Raw genomic sequence first — 20701 nt, 5'->3', positions numbered from 1 at the left:
CAGCAAAAGATGCTGACTCAAATCAGCAAATTTAGAGTCCTCAAGTACCAAGCTGTCACAATGCCACAATCCACACAAGACCCCCTCTGCAAGTGATATGTTTCCACTGGAGAAGAAAACGCAGCCAACAAAGAGGCTGGAAACCTTAAAATACAGGCCAACCAGCTTCCACACCTCATATGAGAAAAAATGCTGAAGAGAAGGTGTCTTCGGCTGAAAACAATTGATCCCAGGTGAAGGTAGATCTACCAGCAGCAACTGTCCATAAAACGCAGCAACATAAAACGCAGCAACCAGAGGGCTGTAGATCTGAAAAAACGCAGAGGAGAAGGACTGTAGACAGGGCAGAATATGGGGCAGCATGAAAACGCAGATCCTAGATTGATGATACCATGAAGGAAGCTCCCTCATGCTGCAAGTCACCGGCTCTCTGAAATCAGCAAAGCGCTGGCCACTGAGAGAAATCCATGACCAAAAAACGAAGGTGTAAGCATTCCAAAATCAGCAAAACACTGACCATAAGTCATTAAAGCAGCCCCGCAACTGCATCCAAAGTGAAAATGCTAGTTCCAGTTAGTGATGGGCTGAAGCCAAAGAAAAAAATTCATACTTGTACTGGTCAATGGTGTGACTATGAAATCACTTATGAATTTCACGTGCTAGACCACTAATCTAGCACTGAGCAGCATTCTTGTTTAGCTCTTTATTTAGCAAGAGGAAGTTGGAACAGTGATTGAAGCCCATTGAGCAACATTTTATCAGTTATCAGGTTATGTGCTCTATTTACAGCATATCAGTTATCAGGTTATGTGCTCTATTTACAGCAAGGACAACAGTGATTACATTGGTCTTCTTACATTTTTAGCAAATTTCTATGTCATGGATTCTGTAATTTAGCCTTTATGTGATAATTAAGTCGATAATCTCTTAAGTAAGAAACATGGAAAACAACCAGGTGATGTCTGAAGAATCATTTTATTGTTGTTCCTTGGTTTTTTTTTGGGGGTAAAAAACTAATCTCTTTTATTATGTGCTTTTTTTTTGGGGGGGGGGGGGTTACAAGTGTGAGTATTTTTTTGGGATGTTGCTTCTTCCAATTGCACTGATGTGTAAGCTTATTTGGTGTTTATATGAGATAGTTAAGGTTGTCCCGTGCAGTGTGGAGGCTCCTTTTTTGTCTTTTTTTCCCCCCTGCGGCGAATACTTCTCACACCTGTTTTCCACTCCTTGATGGAGTGGTGAGCTGGATTTGAACTTGCGTCCCCAACATAGAGAGCAGCCCGCACTAACCGGTGAGCTACTGCCGCCACCCCCAGTGTGGAGGCTCTTGCTTCTTTCAGTTCCATGCATTTCTGCACTTGTTTTTCTTCTCCCTGATGAGCGTGGATGAGGTTATTGGAGTGCAAGAGCCTTATATTTTCACCATTATTTTTTGTCACCGAAGTGTTTCGTGCTTATTTCTTTGGTGGAACCTTCTCAACTGTTTGGTGATATGCTGCAGGACCTGCTGTTCTGGTAACTGGTCAAATTGTGTCTGTATTTGTTAACTGCTTCTAGTGCTTTCGTATTGTTCTCAGGGATATGCTCTGCTAGAGTATGAGAAAAAGCAAGAAGCACAAGCTGCGATAAACCATCTCAATGGAGCAGAATTACTGACACAAATGTTATCTGTCGACTGGGCTTTTAACAATGGGCCAGCTCATAGAAGGCTCATTCGAAAGAGGTAAGCAGTTTAATTTTGTTTTCTTAGACTGAAAGCTAGGAAGCAAAAATAACCAGGATTCTATGCACACGGTTAGCTTATTGCTCATTCAATGACCAGGCAAATTATATTTTGTGTTTGGAGAGGTAAGGCATAAGGAGCTTCTTTGAGATGAAAAAGCAGTAGAGGGTTGAGGACTGTGGTGTAGGGCAACCACTTTTTTTGTCCTAAAGTTGTGTAAGTAGTATGTTGTACTTGATTGAGAGCTTGGATGTGGGACAACCACGTCTTCTTCTGTGTGCACATGAATCCCTCTTATAGTTTCACACCAGAAAAATAAAGAAAGGCTAATGGGATGCTATAACAATTGAAATGGCATTTGTTGGAACTTGGTGGCTGGGCTATTGCTGAAGGTTGTGAAGTTTAGCCTGTTTGTAATGCTCTAGCTGGATAACTTAATCCATGTCAATCTTGGATAAGAAATGACCAGAATTCTAAAGGTGTCGATACATTTTAAATGTAGTTGCAATGTGGTGGCAAGAGTTGGATCACTTGCATATCAATGGGGGATGTAACATACACGTGGAGTGATTTCAAAGTAAAGCATTGAAAGCACTTTCTCCTTCTCAGTATCTGTGAAAGCACTTGAGAAATAGCACCTGTCTGTACTGTACCTGGATGTACCGAACAGTGATGAACCTTTGTACCTGCTGGTCGTATTCAATGGTTTTTTGCTGAGGATGGCATACTTTCTGCATCAACTCTTCTCGATTAACTGCAGGCACCCAAGCTGTAAGTTGTATGCCTGTGGTTGACCTGTTGAGGTGAGGGACCGTTGATCTCTTTGGTGAAAGGATCGTCTCGTCCTCAACCAGGTCTATAATTCCTTGTTATACCCTTTGGGTTTGGAAATGGTCCGGAGGTTCGTAAACCATGTTCATGTGGCGGGGATTTAAAGACTTGAAGATTAGAGGTTTGGATATTGAAGATCCAACGTCAACTTTTGTTTGAATCTCGACCTTCATTTTATCAGTTCAGGAAAATTGGAGATCCTGGATTTCCCCAATCTTGTGCACTCAAATTCTCCTTTTTGGTAATAAAATACCTTAAAAGGACAACAGGAAAGGGGGGGACTTCTGCCTGTAGTGTAGTGTTTTTGGGCTTGGTGTCTGATAGCTATTTCAGTTGTGGTTGTTTGTGAATTTAATTTTGTTAATGGTTAAGTATTCTGAGATGTATGCTTCCCGATTACAGTAGCTCTGAGCAAGGCAGCGAGTTCCCTCAACTGGATGGAGTCCCCCATTTGGCTCCAAAGCATTCTTTCTCATAATGATATTACTTACCTTTCTGATTGTTATTCAGTTGCGCAGTTTGACAAGTTGAATCAAACCCCTACTGTATGGTTGATATCAGTGAACTTCAATAAATGATTGAATCCTGTGGGGTGATCCCTTTTCGACAACCTGCGAGAACAATAAATTGCCTGACTTCAACTTCAAATAAATCTACCAGTGGTTGAAACTTGTGGGCCATTGCTAGAGCCTCGGAGTCTATGGTAGAGCATGTTCATGAAACTTAAGATATTTGTCACTAAACCAAATGCAAGCTCTGACATTAAATTTTTACTTTTAGATCTGAATGGCTTCTCAAAGTGCCTAGCAAACTGCACAAGTGCACCAAAGTCACTCCCTCCCTCTCTATGCTGTAACACATTTTCATTCATTTTTCGGGCCCCACCAAACCTAGACCTAGTTGTCGGCTGAGGGGTCTAGTCTGCTAGATTTCAAGGTGATCTGGGCTCGTAAGCGGGAAATCTCTCATACAGGGCTAAGTGCCAGCCATAGGACGCCAAAGTGCAGCAAACAGAAGTTGACACACAGCCAAGGAGTGGTCCAAAGCAGTCTAAAGAGGACGACCAGCATCCAGTCGAGCGAACGCACAAGACAGCCCCTGTCAAAGCTTAACGCAAGCTTCAGATCAGTCCCAGAGAGGGGTCAGATCAGGTTAGCCATATTCAGCAGCCCCAGACAGCCATTACTCAAGTCCAAGGCATGTTTTCCAGAGGGGGAAAACACAGATTCGAGTCAGTCCATCTCTTGCACTCATTCATATATGTAGTCATCAAGCAATATGCCACTTGTGGAGGGGAGGGGGGGGGGTTGGGGTTGGGGGGCGCTGGGCTTAGTCGATATTGGGACCCAATTAAGGCCGGCCCATACAAGACGTTGCCCAGAGATCAGTCACTGATTTCTTCACGGCACAAGCTCCACATCAGCCACCCACAACAACACCGCTGCATTGACATCAGCTCATACCAGCTGTACACGGGCCATTTTTGTGTCCCAAAGGAGTCTTGAGTGAGTAGAGAAGGCACCCCCAACCGAGAGCACCGAGGATATCCACGACACAAAGACGGATCCGGGAGATTCTCTGACGACATGCCATGCGCCCTCACCATAGCTACATCTGCCATGAGGAGGCTTATAGAGGCATGTTTCAGTTTTCAATTTTCATGTTCTTTTTTAGTTTTTCCATAGCATTGTATACCCATGGTATCATTGTACTATCTCTCCCATCTTTGTATTCAAGAAGTTAAGTGAGGTAAAGCTGAGTGGTTATAGTGTGCAAGGCTAACAAGGAAGGTCCTCAAAGATCTGCATGCTACAATGAGTGATTGTCAAAGGGGTATTGTCAAGGTGAATGAAGCCTTCTCTTTCTTCTTATCCGTACCTTTGGTGCCATGCTTTGAAGAGTATCTTTGGTGCTGTCACATGCACTTGCTGTACTAAGTTGCCATGTGGACATAATCGGACATTAAGTACACCCATGATTACCTTTGGATGAGCACTATACAAGTTGTGAGCCCTTGTCTTAAGCCAGGTCGTGAGTTGCAATCTAGGTCTAGGTCTAGGGGGTGTCAAGTCATGCATTGTTCCACATATTTTATACAACCCACTTGGAATGTCTAGGACCCTTACTAGACCAAGAGTAGGGCACCAGACGTAATCAAGTCAAAGTTTAGAGAGGTGTACCAAGTTTCAGGCTGAAGTGCTCAATGACCAGGCACCCATATGAACACAAGGAATGAGTATTTGCACACATGGGGCAGTGCTGAATCAAGTATGAGCAGTCTTGACCAATGACCGGGCTGAACCAAGCATGGGCAGTGTTGACAGGTTTTGGGCAGCCAAATGTGTAGATCAAGGTGCCCAAATGATGAAAAAAAGGCCACCGGGCACCGTATGTGAAAACGTAGCATTAATAGCATTTAATATCAATTGTGCCAATTTTCACCAAATGTGGGCTCTAGGGTTGGCTTATTGAAGCATGAGAGCACTATATAAGATCTGTTTGGAATTTCATTTGCTCATTTGACATTGCTTGAGAAAATCTCAGAAGCCAAAGCAAGGAGGCCATCATTTGAAGCAAGGAGCAGTGCCAAATCAGTAGAAAGATATGCACTTAAGCACCTTGTCTCTCAACAGGCATTAGCCCCAGCACGGTTCAGCACAAAGGTGTGCAATTCATGTGCCCAGAGTCAGTCAGTACATAGGTTGACAACTTTGTTAACAAGGTCGTCAACCTATGTGATGGCACCTTGTCTCTCAACAGGCATTAGCCCCAGCACGGTTCAGCAGAAGGTGTGCAATTCATGTGCCCAGAGTCCGTCAGTACGTGAAGCAGAGGATGCTCGTTGTCTTGAGGAGAATGGCCGGCGGGCTTGGGAGGCTCGCTAAGAAGCATTATGGGCTAATTTTGGACATGAAACAGAGGATGCTCGTTGTCTTGAGAATGGCCAGCAGGCATGGGAGGCTCGCCAGGAAGCATTACGGGTTGATTTGAAACTTCAGTGTTTACAGGCTGATTTCTCACATGAAATAGAGGATGCTTGTTGTCTTGAGGAGAATGGCTGGTGGGCTTGAGAGGCTCACCAAGAAGCATAAGAGGCACAATGCATCCTCCAGGCTGAGGCACGTTAACAAATCGGAGGCACAACGTAACCAAGAATCTGTGAGACATCATCCCCTTCTTGTTGGCTTCCTGTTTGGTGTCCTATTTTAGCCTCTAGGGCTGACCATGTTAGCTAGAGGGGCTGGTCAACCCTCACATATGCGTTCCCATATTATTCCCCATTTTATGGAGTCTTGGGTATTTTCCCCAGTCGTGGAGGATTTATTCCCTAGTCGGCTGCCTACATATGGGCATATATATAGCTGGCTTGCCTCCCTCATTCTTCACTACTTGCTTAGCATTGTTTGCTGCAGTCTCTCTGTCAAAACCCCAAGGGATCACCTCGTAGAACACTCCTAGTACAAGACTCGAAACCTGCAAAACAAACCAAGCGACGTGTAGGGGGTGTAGGCTTGACTCACCTCCCAACCTAGACAGCTGTGAGCAAGCCCACAAGTCTTGGTTGTCCCCATCGAGCCATGAGCTGAGCTAACTAGTTGGATGTGTCGACCAATCTCTACCTCGTGACGTCCCATACCGTCACGAAGCTACCCTCGCGGGCCTCGAGACTGTCGCCGGCCTTGGCTGCATAAAGCAGGTGCACGTCTGCACTAGATCCAAGCTCCTGACCATAGAGCTCTCACAAAGACACGCGAGACTCTATAAACTATTGACTAACCTTGGCCACCCTTTTATAGGCTCTTGGCCGGTCACCGGGCGTCCACATTTGGGCGCCCGCCCGTCCATACTTGGGTGTCTGCCCGTTAGTCTATCCCTAGCCCAGCTTGCCAATCAGCTTGCCTAACTCCAAACTTCCCCAAGCCTCGAAGCTAGTCTTGTGTGTGTGTAGCACACGGTAGATACACAGTGTGCATATGACACCCTCACATACGAGGTTTTCTCCCCTCTTGCTCGGGACATGTATTCCTATTGGTGATGATATTGAGAGCAAGTTCTCACCTGTGTTTCCTCTCCATCTCTCTCTCTCTTGTGTTTCCACTTTCCCTTCGTCCGCTGCACATTCTATCATGGTATCAGAGCGCTGGTGATCTTCAGTGTTGGATGCTCCCTCCTCTCCCTCCTGTGTTTTTGCGTTTTCAGCAAGGTGGATAGATCTTGCGTTTTTTCTTAGAAGTTGCTGCTGGTCGCCTTCCTCTTCCAGGCGTTTCTTCTCAGCAGCCCGTGGTCTTTCTTCATGAGTTTGACCTTTGAGAACCCCTTTTACACCTGTTTTTTGCGTTGTTTTCAGGGTTGCAGCACCTAGTGTGTTGCGTTTTTCTACAGGTGTTGTCTACAATGGTCTTGCAGCAGTTATCAAGATTCATCTTCCCCTGTAGTGCAGGCGGCTTGTTCTGTGTAGGACAGCAGCCATACATGTGCCGCGTTTGCTTCTCCTACAGGTTTTCTGATGCTGTTTGCTGATTTGAGGGTTGGTGGTGCCCTATTTCTTCTGCGTTTCCAGATTCAGCCCTATCTACTGCCCCCAATACCTCTGCGTTTTCAGATTTGCAGCCATGGTTGCTGTGTTTTTCTGAATAGATCTTGCTGGTAGCTTTACCTTCCCTTGGGCTTCATCTGTTGGACTGAAGGTACCTTCTCTTCAGCGTTTTTCCTCATAGGAGGTGTGGACATTGGTTGGCCTGAATTTTCAGGTTTGTAGTCCTTGTTTGGTTGCATTTTCTTCTCCAGTGGACACAGATCACTTGCAGGGGGGGTTTCTTGTTTGGATTGTGGCTTTGGAGGCAGTTTGGTACTTGAGGAGGATACTGAATTTCTGATTTCAGTCAGCGTTTTGCTGCATTTGGAGCATCTATACCTGGGTTTTGTTCCCGGCCTACACGGTTTCCCGTTTTCGTCATGTTCCTTGCCTTGTGTTGGCGGCGGAGTGCTGTTTTTTGCTGGACAGCAGTGTTTTGGCTGCGTTTTGCTTCCCGCAAGAGTTTTCTACACTCAGAGGGGACCTATCGCCAGCTACTTCACTTGAGGTGTGGACACTGGTTGGCTACTTCACTTGAGGATCAGTTTCAGGAGCTTTTTTGTTTCTGTGGAGACTTTCTTCTGTGACAGGAGTTTACAGATTTTGGAGGAGAGCAGTGATCTTTTCAGAGATCCTGAGTAGAGTTTATTTTGTCCAAGCCTGTGTTCTTTGTAGTGTTTGCAGGACAAGGAGGGTGTTTTGCCCTTGAGGTGTGATCCTTTCACATGGATCATTTATTTGTTGCTAATTCTTGGGATCTAAGTCTACTTATGGAACAGTCTTCTGCTATCAGTGATACTTTTGAGGACTTTGTTACCACTGCAATTTATATTCTTGCTTCCTTTCTCATTGTGAGGAGTCTACCTCTGTCTCTCTTTGTGATGCTTCTGAGGATTCCCCCTCGCCTGCCAGTTTTGCAGGTTTGTTGTTTTGGAGGATGGTTTTTGGACCTAGTGGGATGCTTTGGATCTGTGGTTGCTAACTATGCCTGGGGCACAGTGGTACTTCCAAAGTTTTTTGGATTTAGATCAGAATTAGGTTGGGCTTGTACCAGTCCGACGACATTTTTTTTAGAGGGGGATGTGGAGTCCTTTCATCTGGCGATGCGCATCTTAGTGGTGTGTACTTATGTATAGCATTGGGCGACTCATGGTATGGAGTTTGAGCAGATGGACCCCATCTTTTCTATAGAGTCTTTACATCTTGCGATGCCGATCTTTTCAGAGGATGCTTTTGTACAGCATTTGGCTACTCTTGGTACAGAGTGGGAGCAGATTGACTCTATTTCTTTTGAGGGTTCCAGTGAGGAGTAGTTTGCTTCTCCCAGGATTGATTATCTACAGGATCTGATCTTGGTTGGTTTTGAGGTTTTTAGTACCTTCTCTAGGTTGGATACACGATATTCGACTTTGGGAAGTGTTCTTACACTTGGGTTTGGAACCATTATTTGGAGCAACACGTCGCAGCCTACTTGGTTGTATTCTTCCAGAGGAGTGGTGTACCTGGCGGCTTGTTCTGTTGCTTTTGTAGCTGAGTTGCTGAGGAGATTGCTTGTGGAGCTTTCTTCGTACTTGTTTCTGCAGTCTTTCATCTTTGATCGAGGACGACGTCTTTGGCTTCTTGGAGTTCACTCATCATCCCGTGTTGAGAGCGGGTGTTAGACATCATCCCCTTCTTGTTGGCTTCCTGTTTGGTTTCCTATTTTAGCCTCTAGGGCTGACCATGTTAGCTAGAGGGGCTGGTCACCCCTCACATATGTTTTCCCATATTATTTCCCATTTTATGGAGTCTTGGGTATTTTCCCCAGTCGTGGAGGATTTATTCCCCAGTCAGCTGCCTACATATGGGCATATGTATAGCTGGCTTACCTCCCTCTTTCTTCACTGCTTGCTTAGCATTGTTTGCTGCAGTCCCTCACATACGAGGTTTTCTCCCCTCGTGCTCGGGACATGTATTCCTTTTGGTGATGATATTGAGAGCAGGTTCTCACTTTTCCTCTCCATCTTTCTCACACTCTCTCTCCTGTGGTGAACTTGGATTTGGATTTGGATTCAGTGGATTTGGATATTGGATCTGGTACTAGCCCAGTGAGAGATACTTGTGGGTTGGCATCAAAGATCTTGTGCTCGGCATCAAAGATCTTGTGCCTCGACATCGACATCGACTTGGATATCCTACATCGGCATATCTGTTTATTTTGTATTCATTGATTGTATTGATCTTGGCCAGCGTGCCCGTGGATTGTTCTTGAATAAATTCCTGAAAGGGAGCGGGGCCTGTTCCCCGCTCAATGCGATGTACTATGCAAGATCCCTATTCCCTTATCTCTCTCTCTCTCCCCATGCTTGACATTTTGGAGAGTGGTATACCATCTACTTGGAGCTGATGTTGCTCCCATGTTTTTATGCTCTTAGTTTTCCATGACGAGTTTCCATGGACAGTTTTGTATCACCCCCGTGAGATAGCTATATTTATGTTTTCATTCTGTTTTATTTTCCATTCCATCATGAGATATGCCATGGACATTATTGTACCACTTTGGTCTCATAGGCCCATTGGGTCTTTAGTAGACGCTTAATATATCTTTCTTTCTTTCTTTCTCTCTATATCTCTATCTCTTGGACTGTCCTGACCTTGTGAAATTGGTGCAACATAAGTGTGAGCATGGTGGTCAGTGAGTAAGTTATATATTTAAATGTTCATACTTGAGTGCCCGGACAAAAAGGAAACATGTGTGGACAACCCCAAGTGTGAAGGGGACAAAAGAATTAAAACTTAAAAGGTTTTATAACCTTTGGGAAGGTTTTTAAACTTTAAGTGGCCCCTAGGCTATTTATGGGGGGGTGGGGGGTGGGGGGGGGCTACTCTACTTTTGGAGTACACGCCTCTCTCTCTCTCTCTCTCTCTCTCTCTCTCGCTTTTGGGGAAAGGAGGGCAGTCGGGCAAGGGCTGATCTACACGTGGAGTTTTCTTCTTCTCTCTGTCGACTGTAGATATATGCAGAGGCGCTTTCATCCTTGAGGAGGTTGGCGGCCAGGGCTGAACAATGCGTGGACCTTCCCCTTTTTGTGGTGAAAAGCTGCATAGATCTGGAGGAGGATAGGAGGTGGGCTGGACAGAGGAAGTGGGGTTGCGCTACATCACACACACACGTACACTTTTGTGCAATAGGAGTCGGGCTGCAGCCAGGGACTGCAGCGTACATATCCACACAGCTGGCTTTTACGTGGAAAAGAGGCGAGTAGTCTCCAGGTGGCGCACAGGGGCAGAACAACAGATTTTTCCCCTTTTTGCAACAGGCCGGCGCACAAGGGCTGGACTGTCTCCCTCTCTCTTGTGCAAACAGACGGGCTGAATTGCTTTTTCTCTCTTTCTTTCTCTAGGGGAAAGCGACATAAAGACTGTAAGTTTCTCTCTCTCTTTGTGAGCAAGTGGGACTGCAGGAGGTGTCTTATGGAGTCTCTCCTTTCACTGGCTCGTGACTGTTCCAGAGTTGTTCTCTGTGGCCCTTTGTGAGAGGAAGGGTTTGGCACTTCAGAGGGTGGAAATAGGACAAGATTGTGGGCTGATTTGGAAGAGTTTGTGGACTGTTTTCATGGTTGAGTTTGTGGCTATGTGCATGGTTTAGTCTTATGCATATTCAAGGCCTCTTGGATGTACTGACTTAGCATATTAGAGGAGATAACAGTGTGGTGTTATTGGGACACTAAGCTGTGTGAAACCTAAATGCCAAGAGGTCCAGAGGATTGGGAGATTGGACTTGCAGACATACGAGCCATGAATGGCCATGTTGTAATCATTTAAAACTTTTCCATTGAAATTGAATAAAGAAATACCGAAAAGGGGCGCCAAGCTTTGGGGCCAACGAGTGTCGTTCTCTTTCTTGTGTTGGAGCACTCTAGCTCTCCTGATTATTTGTTTATTGGCTGGACTATGATTGGATTGGGTGATTGCTAGTCTGCCGCACTTTGGTTTCTACTAGAGGCTGGTTTCAAGATTCCGTTGCCGGGACCATCATCAACTTTCTTAAGGGGGTGAGCTTGTGGTTGTCTCGAGGAAAGCCATTGTTGAAAATTTCAGCAAGATGGCAGACTCCTAAGATAACTATGTTTATGATGATGAGGAAGAGTAGGAGACCACTCCTGAGAGGATTGAATTTGAGGATGTACTTGCAGAAGAATAGGCTGCAGAAGATGCACGATATGAGGATGTAACGCAACCAGAATACATGCCAAGTAAAGAGGAAGATGATGCCCAGTTTAAAGCTCGTTTGGTAGGGGCAGTGGATGTGTTTATGCAGCTCACACAAAGTGAGAAGTTTGCTGAATTTATGAGAGCCCCTTTTGAGCCTAAGAAGAAGAAGAAGAAGAAGAAGAAAGTGCGTTCTAGGAATCCACCTTAGGGCAATAGTGGTGCCTTCCCACAGGATCCTGCTTTTGGACCGTTTCCTAACATACAGAACACTTATGGTGCAAACCCACAGAGTTCCTTTTTCGGACAGCCACCTATTCTGCAGCAGTCTATGCATCCAGGCTATTTTGGCGGTGGTTCCATGTTCCAATCTATGACTGGGGGTTACCCTCCGGGAGGCATGGGAATGCAAGGGAATATTGGAGCTGATTTTCAGCCACCTATTCTGCAGCAGTCTATGCATCCAGGCTATTTTGGCGGTGGTTCCATGTTCCAATCTATGACTGGGGGTTACCCTCCGGGAGGCTCGGAATGCAAGGAAACATGTATGGGGGCATGCAGCCCGGTATGCAAGGGAATATGTATGGGGGCATGCAGCTCGGAATGCAAGGAAACATGTATGGGGGCATGCAGCCCGGTATGCATAGTGGTATGTTTGGAAACATGGGAGGATCAACAAGAATGCATGTTATGCAAGGTGTGGGAACTGGCAATGTTGACCCTATGATGGGCATGAATTCAGGGACTAGCAATCTTGTGAGGCCACTTCCTTACGATAATATAACGCCTATGGGTAAGGTGAAGGATTATAAGGAAGGGGGAGCTGCAATAAAATTTGACACATTCAGTGGGGCCAAAGACAAGCTCAAGGCACTTACCTTTTTACATCAGTTTGATGTTGCTTTTTCTGGTGGAAATTACACGGAATCCTTGAAAGTGAGAAAAGCTACCACTTTTCTCAAGGGCAATGCATTGCAGTGGTGGTCCACTCTTCTTTTGCAGGGCATAGCACCATCTACTTGGGTACAGTTTAAACAGGTGTTCTCTTCTGTGTGGCTCACATCTACATTTGAGGTGGATGTAATGACAGCATGGCATAAGTTGGATGCATCAAAATGTGAGAATCTTGAGGGTTATAACAAGAAGTTTTGGAAAGCTTTACTCCCAGTTACTTCTTATCGTGCAGTGCCATTATCTGAGCAGGTTGAGAAGTATTGTTGTGGGTTGTCCAAGGAAGTACGTGACTATTGCGTTAAGACTTGAGTAACAAATATGTCACAGATGATAGAGAATGCCATGATGGCAAATGCGTTACTCATTGGAGTTTCAACTGGATTTAAGGGCAGCAAAAGCACAAGCAAGAAAACTGAAAAGTCAGGGCATGCTTCGCGTGATGCAACAGTGCCTATAGAGAAGCGATGAGAAGTTACCAATGTCCAAGAGAACTCTTGAGGAGAGACAGGCTTTGATGGATGCTAAGAAATGCTTTTTTTGTACCGAAGAGGGACATATGTCTTTCAATTGTATTTTGTTGAGATTGCTTCGCTCCTTGCAGACAGATCATCAGACCTTGCATTATTTCCTCACGCAAACTAAACTTTCTGAGAAGCATATGAGATGGGCTAACTTTTTGTCTATGTTCCACTTTCAGATTGTACGTGTGGAAGGCAAAAAGAATGTTGTGGCAGATGCTTTGTCACGCAAGCCACAGGTCTCAGTAGTTTCACTTGCTTATCGTCATGAGCTTGATGAGATAAAAGAGCAGTATGCCCAGGATGAGGATTTTGGCAGGGTCTATGATCAGATGTCGGAGGGTCAGCGGCATGATCATTATACTCTCAAGGATGGCTTTTTGTTGATGCATGGTAGACTGTGTTACCAGGCAGTTACGACCCAAGGTTATGATTGAAAGTCATGCTCCGCCGTATGTAGGTCATAGAGGTATTGACGCCACGGTAAAGACAATTGAGGCTTTCTTTTATTGGCCAACCTTGAGAAGAGATGTTGATGCTTTTGTTAGGCAATGCATCGTATGTCAGAAGGTGAAGTATGACCGTTAGAAGACACTAGGGTTACTTCAGCCTTTACCTATTCTAGATAGACCATGGGAGAGCATTGCCATGGATTTTATATTTGATCTTCCGAGGACACAAACAGGGAATGATGGCATTTGGACTATCATATGCAGGTTCCGTAAGCAGGCTCATTTCATTTCCGTGTGTAAGAAGATCAAAGTTGATCACATGGTGAAGTTGTTCATGGCAAACATCTTCAAGTATCATGGCATGCTTTCGTCTTCCATTAGTGACCGTGACCCACGGATGACGAGTTTATTTTGGAGAGGGTTGTTTGACAACATGGGTACAACTCTCAAGTTTTCATCATCAATTTATCCACAGGCAGATGGGCAGTCGGAAGAGGCTAATTCCACAGTGTTAGATCTTCTCAAGTGTTATGTGTCAGAGTACAAACACCAATGGGAAAAGTATCCTCCTTTGGTGGAGTTCGCTTATAACAACACCATCCATACCTTGACGGGCAAGGCGCCTTTTGAGATTGTGGAAGGAGGGAAGAAGGTACCATCCATTTTGCACACAAAGGATAAGATTTTTGAGGCTGACCAGTATGTGGAGAACATGGATGAAGCTTATAGGAGAGTTAAGTTGACACTCCAAAAAAATCAGCAAAAGCAAAAGAAGACAGCAAACCGTCACATACGTGCATTAGAGTTTGCATTGGGTGATTGGGTTCTTTTTCGATTTGAGAAAGCTAGGCTCAAAAAGATGAAGGGTAAAGAGCACTTATTCCCTAAGTTGAGCATGCGCTATTATGGACCTTTTCAGGTATTGGAAAAGATTGGTGAGGTGGTCTATCGTTTGAAGCTACCAGATTACTGGAGGATTCACAATGCATTTCATGTGAGTCTACTTAGACCTTTCCGTGGGGATGTGCCCGAGGATGTATCAGATGAGGCTCAGCCAGAAGTTGAGGAACTTGATGAGGTTCTTATTCCAGAGCAGATACTAGCACATAAGGAAAGAAAGGTACGAGGTAAAGTTTTCCATCGCTATCTTGTGAAGTTCAAGAACTATTCACCAATGGATGCGAAGTGGATGAAGGAGGGTGACTTAGCAGATTCACCTCAGGTATTGTAGCTTTATCTCGATGCCTTCGAGTTGGAGCCGACTCTTGCTATGGCTCATTCAAGTTCAACAGAGCTTGGGTCTGGGGCATTGCCCGATGCTCAAGAGGGGGGTAGCACCTCCGCTTCCTTGATACAGACAGGCTCAAATGTCATCTAGAGGTTGCTTGGTGCAGCTTTTGTCTCACCCGAAGGTATTGACAGCTGACAGTACATCTGCTTATGGGACTTCTATGATATATGTGTACTAGTCACATTGGATGTTGTGGTTGTGTATGGTTCACAGTGGTATACAACTTGGACTATTACTACACCATTGGTTTGCAGTGAATGTTGTTACATATGCATGGCTTAGAGAGATTGGGATGCTGATCTTGCCATATTGTACTTTTCACTTTTAGTTGGATCACATGGCTGATATTTGACTGTATTGGGCAGCCTTCGTTATCAGTGTGGTTCCGCTTTGGATGTCTTGCTGTATCACTAGAATGCAATCGAGGACGCTTGCCATTTTTCAAGAGGGGGGTATGTCATGACCCTGAGAAATTGGTGCAGCATAAGTGTGAGCATGGTGGTCAGTGAGTAAGTTATATATTTAAATTTTCATACTTGGGTGCTCGGACAAAAAGGAAACAGGTGTGGACAACCCCAAGTGTGAAGGGGACAAAAGAATTAAAACTTAAAAGGTTTTATAACCTTTGGGAAGGTTTTAAAACTTTAAGTGGCTCCTAGGCTATTTATGGGGGGGGCTACTCTACTTTTGGAGTACACGCCTCTCTCTCTCTCTATCTCTTGCATTTGGGGAAAGGAGGGCAGTCGGGCAAGGGCTGATCTACACGTGTAGTTTTCTTCTTCTCTCTGTCGACTGCAGATATACGCAGAGGCGCTTTCATCCTTGAGGAGGCTGGCGGGCAGGGGCTGAACAGTGCGTGGACCTCCCCCTTTTTGTGGTGAAAAGCTGCGCAGATCTGCAGGAGGACAGGAGGTGGGCTGGACAGAGGAAGTGGGGCTACTTTACAGCACACACACACATACTCTTTTGTGCAATAGGAGTTGGGCTGCAGTGTACGTGTCCACACAGAGGGGCTGGCTTTTTCGTGGAAAAGAGGCGAGCAGTCTCCAGGCGGCGCACAGGGGCAGAACATCAGATTTTTCCCCTTTTTGCAACAGGCCGGCGCACAAGGGCTGGACTGTCTCCCTCTCTCTTGTGCAAACAGACGGGCTGAATTGCTTTTTCTCTTTTTCTTTCTCTAGGGGAAAGCGACATAAAGACTGTAAGTTCCTCTCTCTCTTTGTGAGCAAGTGGGACTGCAGGAGGTGTCTTATGGAGTCTCTCTTTTCACTGGCTCGTGATTGTTCCGGAGTTGTTCTCTCTAGCCCTTTGTGAGGGGAAGGGTTTGGCAGTTCAGAGGGTGGAAACAGGACAAGATTGTGGGCTGATTTGGAAGAGTTTGTGGACTGTTTTCATGGCTGAGTTTGTGGCTATGTGCATGGTTCAGTCAAATGCATATTCAAGGCCTCTTGGATGTACTGACTTAGCAGATTAGAGGAGATAATAGTGTGGTGTTATTGGGACACTAAGCTGTGTGAAACCTCTATGCTAAGAGGTCCAGAGGATTGGCAGATTGGACTTGCAGACATACGAGCCATGAATGGCCATGTTGTAATCATTTAAAACTTTTCCATTGAAATTGAATAAAGAAATACCGAAAAGGGGCGCCAAGCTTTGGGGCCAACAAGTGTCATTCTCTTTCTTGTGTTGGAGCACTCTAGCTCCTGATTATTTGTTTATTGACTGGACTACAATTGGATTGGGTGATTGCTAGTCTACCGCACTTTGGTTTCTTCCAGAGGCCGGTTTCATGGACACATGGTTGAGTCTGTCACGACACGCCCCGTTGGGCTTACAACAAGTGCCACTCACCCTTTGCTTCTATATATGTACAAACTCATGTATCAAAGACTTTGCATGGTTTACAATTACTAGATGATTGTAATTTAGTGGCGCAGACTTATGCTGATGATTCCTTTTTCTTTTCCAAAAACACTCTGCAAGATTTGCAAAGCCTTATGAGGGCTCTTCAATTCTTTGGGCCTGCAAGATTGTTCATCAATTTTTCGCAAATCCAAATTGCTATCATTTAGAGCCTTGGATTTGCACAATATATTATGGCATGGAAAGATTTTTCCAACAACAGATATTGTTACACATCTTGGTTACCCATTGAGGTCGAATGTATCTGTTAGTGATGCCACAGATTGGGTCTTTTTGAAGATCAAAGCATATTGGCGATTGCCTACTTGGCCTTCACATGCGCGACAGAGGATAGTATAGATCCTATGGAAAACCAGACATCAGAAGAAAGCACTTAGGCTCTTGAGGTGTGAATGGATTTGTTTGTCAAAGATGCATGGAGGGCTGAATATTTTCAATGTTCATTATCATGTTTTGCCAAGAAAAGCAACTCTGTTGTCGACCTTTTTTTGCCTAAGAGCAGCCCTTGATAGTAATGATTGCATCTTTGTGTACTGCACTTCAAACAGATTCTTTTGGCAGGTGGCAATGTAGGCCCATTTCTCACAGATAGAGTTGGTGACCCCACTTGGCATTACAGACCACCTGTGTGGTTGTTCCCCCCCGCCCCCCCCGCCCCCCACCTCGATCCCCCCCTCTTCCTGTATGAGATAGCCTGCTCCTCACAGTGCAGCCAGTCGGAGGAGAAGTGTCTCTTCCCCTTTTGATCATTTGTTTCCGGCCCTTAAATGAGGTGAGTTTGTATTTAGACCTTCATGGTTGTATCTAGCCCTTTGTGGCTGCTTTTTCATTGACTAATAGAACGATCTTCCCCCCCCCCCCCCCCCCCCCCCCCCCCCCCCCCAAAAAAAAAAAAAAGAATTGCCCAAAGTTGTCGTTCAGGACTTTTGGTCTATTTCCGCTCATCAAAAAGATCGACGGCGTCTCACGAAGCTCCGGCTACTGCCTTGGTCAACCAGACGTCATCGATGAAGCGGAAGTTTTAGTGACAGAGCAAGTTGTCCTCCACCAATGCAAACATGGCACCGGTCACAAGAAGCACCAATTTATGACCAAGTTCAAGCATCGGGGCACCCCTAACCAAAGAAGAGAGCCATTCAAATGGATCCTGTGATTTTTGGATCTTTGCGGGGCACAATCCTCATTGGAAGCTCTAAACCCCTCTATCAGATGCAAGATGCCTGCACAACGTATTTTCATTCTAGAACGATTGGCTCTCTGGTGCCCCTAAAGAGTTAAAGAAATGTCCTTCCATGACAACACTAGAATAGGCAATAAAGGAAGCTTGGCTGCTTGGCTTGCTGGTGGCAGGCTTACTTGGAAGAATTCAACATGTTGATTCCATCTGCTTCATGCGAGACCAAAAGAGTAGTTTTATCAACTTTGTCCTGAAAGTAAGGCTTTCATCGTGGTGTAAACTATTGTAGGCCATGAGCAACACCTGTGTCCAACTCCAATGGATACTGCAAGAGAAGTTGATGATGCCCATCTGCTTAATGCGAGGTTGAAAGACAAGTTGCATGAACTTTCTGAAAGTAAGGCTCTTATCATTGTGTAACCTACTGTAGGGCATCAACTTCACCTGCATCCTAACTCCAATGGATGCTGCAAAAGCATGCAATGACTCTCTTTCCAGATTAGTCTATTGACATGGACTGTGGATATCATTGCTCCTAGTGCATCATAAGATGGCAACAACTCACACTATCTCCAACTTCTGTCTTGAGTCATCAGTTGCCATTGCCTTCGACTGATGAAGGAGACTGTCACTCAAAGCAAACAGTACGTGTTGAAATAGAAGGTGCAAGGACTTCTTCAAAATTACTGTATGTAAAACTGGCCAGAGAATTGACGACGGGTTACTGTTATTTAATGAACCAGTGATTGTGTACACATTTATCTTGAAGTTTGAAAAAGGAGAAATGAAGGCGAAATCGCTCCAACTCAATTCTTGTGGCTTTGAAGTTTGTATTTAATAAAAGGTGAATCTTAATTGCTTGGTTATATGGTACATCAACAAAACAGTTTACAGATTTCCCTGGCTTTTTAAAATTTTGGCAGGTCTCCTCGTAATGGGCGTTCAAGAAGCCCAATGAGAAGACGCTATTAGTTTTGGTTGTTAACTTGTTACAAAGGCACTTATCAGAATGTGTGGTGCTTACGGTTATAGAAGCAAGGTGGGTTGAGCTTGTATGGGTCCTAAGCCTTTTTTTTACCGTTACTGCACTAGGGTTAATATTTCTTGGTGGTGTTTTTAAATAGGAGATATGGGGCAGATGAACAACTTTCTTTTGTTGATCCGGCACAGCATCACATTTTTCTACTTGGCAGTTGCGGCCTTCTAATCACGATGCTTTGTTATCTGAGTAGGTTTTATATAGTGGTCACCCATCTTTTGCAAAGTAACTATTCTTGTATACTTACCTGCAAGGAGTTGATACAGAAGCAAGCAAACAAGAAAGCAATTTGAATTGATGCCAGCTAGAGTGCCAGTTAAGTTCTGCACCAAACAATAATTAGATATTAGCATTTGTGATGCGATCAGGGGAAGCTCTTGAAAGATATTTTCTTCAGACATCAATGCATGTGAACTGGTAGTCATATGTGATAGGTGTTTGTGCTGATCAAAACTTACGGTGTCAACTCTGTGTATGCATAGTACAGTTGGCTTATAAGCTGAATACTTTCCTGATGTCTAAATCGATCATGTTTTTTAATCTGGTAGATGCTCTCTTCATCTCTCTCTCTCTCTCTCTCTCATGCGTGCCAATGCTGCACCCATACATAGAACTTATTGCACTGTGAGACTCATTGCTGAAGTAGAGGAGCAGATGTTTAATGGGTAATATGTGTTTGTATCATGCCAGTGTCAGGATGCTACATTGGTATTTTTAATTCTTCTCTCTCTCTCTCTCTCTCTCTCTCTCTCTCATGCGTGCCAATGCTGCACACATACATAGAACTTATTGCACTGTGAGACTCATTGCTGAAGTAGAGGAGCAGATGTTTAATGGGTAATATGTGTTTGTATCATGCCACTGTCAGGATGCTACATTGGCATTTTTAATTCAAGTAGAGGAGCAGACGTTTAATGGGTAATATGTGTTTGTATCATGCCACTGTCAGGATGCTACATTGGTATTTTTAATTCTTTTCTCTCTCTCTCTCTCTCTCTCTCTCTCTCTCTCTCTCTCTCTCCCCTCATGCGTGCCAATGCTGCACACATACATAGAACTTATTGCACTGTGAGACTCATTGCTTAAGTAGAGGAGCAGATGTTTAATGGGTAATATGTGTTTGTATCATGCCACTGTCAGGATGCTACATTGGTATTTTTAATTCTTCTCTTAAAGATAGTGTGTATTTGTATCATGCCATCAATCAATATCATGATACATGAGAATTTGTAGTTCTTGTCTGTGAGAGCCATGTGTGTTTGCATGTAGCTTGTGGCAGGATGCTTCATTGGTATTTTTAATTCTACTCTTAAAGATGGTGTGTATTTGTATCATGCCACCAATTCATGATACATGAGTACTTATAGTTCTTCTCTGTGTTTGAATGTAGCTTTTACAGCCAACCAATTTCAGTTTCTATTATAATGTAATAATTATTATTTGTACGTATTGCACTGTAAAGTTTGAATTCGTTTCCCAAACTCCAAGGAAAACCAAAGCTATTTTCTCGCCAATGTTCATGATATATGCATACAGATCCTTGTAGTCTTCTGCAAGCAGTACAATAAACAATCCCCGCACGATGCTTCCTGCGCATGGTATCCTGATAGGAGCAGATGCTGCATGGGGTGTTCCAGTTATTTTATCTCTGCAGGAACCTCCTTGCATTCTACCAATCTGTATCCATTTGAAAAGAGTTGGTATGGACGAACACTCAGTTGGATCCTCTTAATTGCTAGATGATCTAATGTTGAGCATCATGCAACTTTCGACGCTGATTGCTCCCTTTCTACTTTGTTCTCTCTCCATTTCTCAATCAGAGTTAAGGATGCCGACGTCTTGAACCCTTATTCACTGGAACCATTCACAGAGTACAATTTCATTGCGCTTTTGAATCCATGATGAATTGTCCTTGAATTGGCTTTTGAATTGGCCATAATTCAGAGCTCCCAAATGTCTACAGCTATTGAGGGATTAGCTTACAACGATATTTTTTCTTTTCAACAACAAAAAATCCAAATTCATA

The 20701-nt window shown here is 44.4% G+C and overlaps 1 protein-coding gene across 3 annotated transcripts in view; it reads left to right on the top strand.

Moving 5' to 3' along the window:
- Positions 1-19213, top strand: part of LOC147614272 (RNA-binding protein Y14A-like) — a 33318-nt gene extending 14105 nt beyond the window's left edge. Inside the window, exons 3-5 of one of the 3 annotated variants that reach the window (XM_086780849.1) lie at positions 1578-1723; positions 18560-18675; positions 18761-19213. In XM_086780849.1, coding sequence (XP_086636975.1) covers positions 1578-1723; positions 18560-18608 — 195 coding nt within the window. In that variant the 3' untranslated portion in view covers positions 18609-18675; positions 18761-19213. Of the gene's footprint in view, positions 1-1577; positions 1724-17020; positions 17120-18559; positions 18676-18760 lie in introns of those variants that run through there. The other 2 variants (XM_086780848.1, XM_086780850.1) reach the window with 2 other exon arrangements.
- The last annotated feature ends 1488 nt before the right edge of the window (positions 19214-20701 follow it).

This window comes from Cibotium barometz, chromosome 42 (genome assembly GCF_041138505.1).
Source record: "Cibotium barometz isolate CiBa-2024 chromosome 42, ASM4113850v1, whole genome shotgun sequence".
Classification (NCBI taxonomy): domain Eukaryota; kingdom Viridiplantae; phylum Streptophyta; class Polypodiopsida; order Cyatheales; family Cibotiaceae; genus Cibotium; species Cibotium barometz.
Note: the sequence above shows the minus strand (reverse complement) of the source record. Positions and strands in the feature narration are given on the sequence as shown.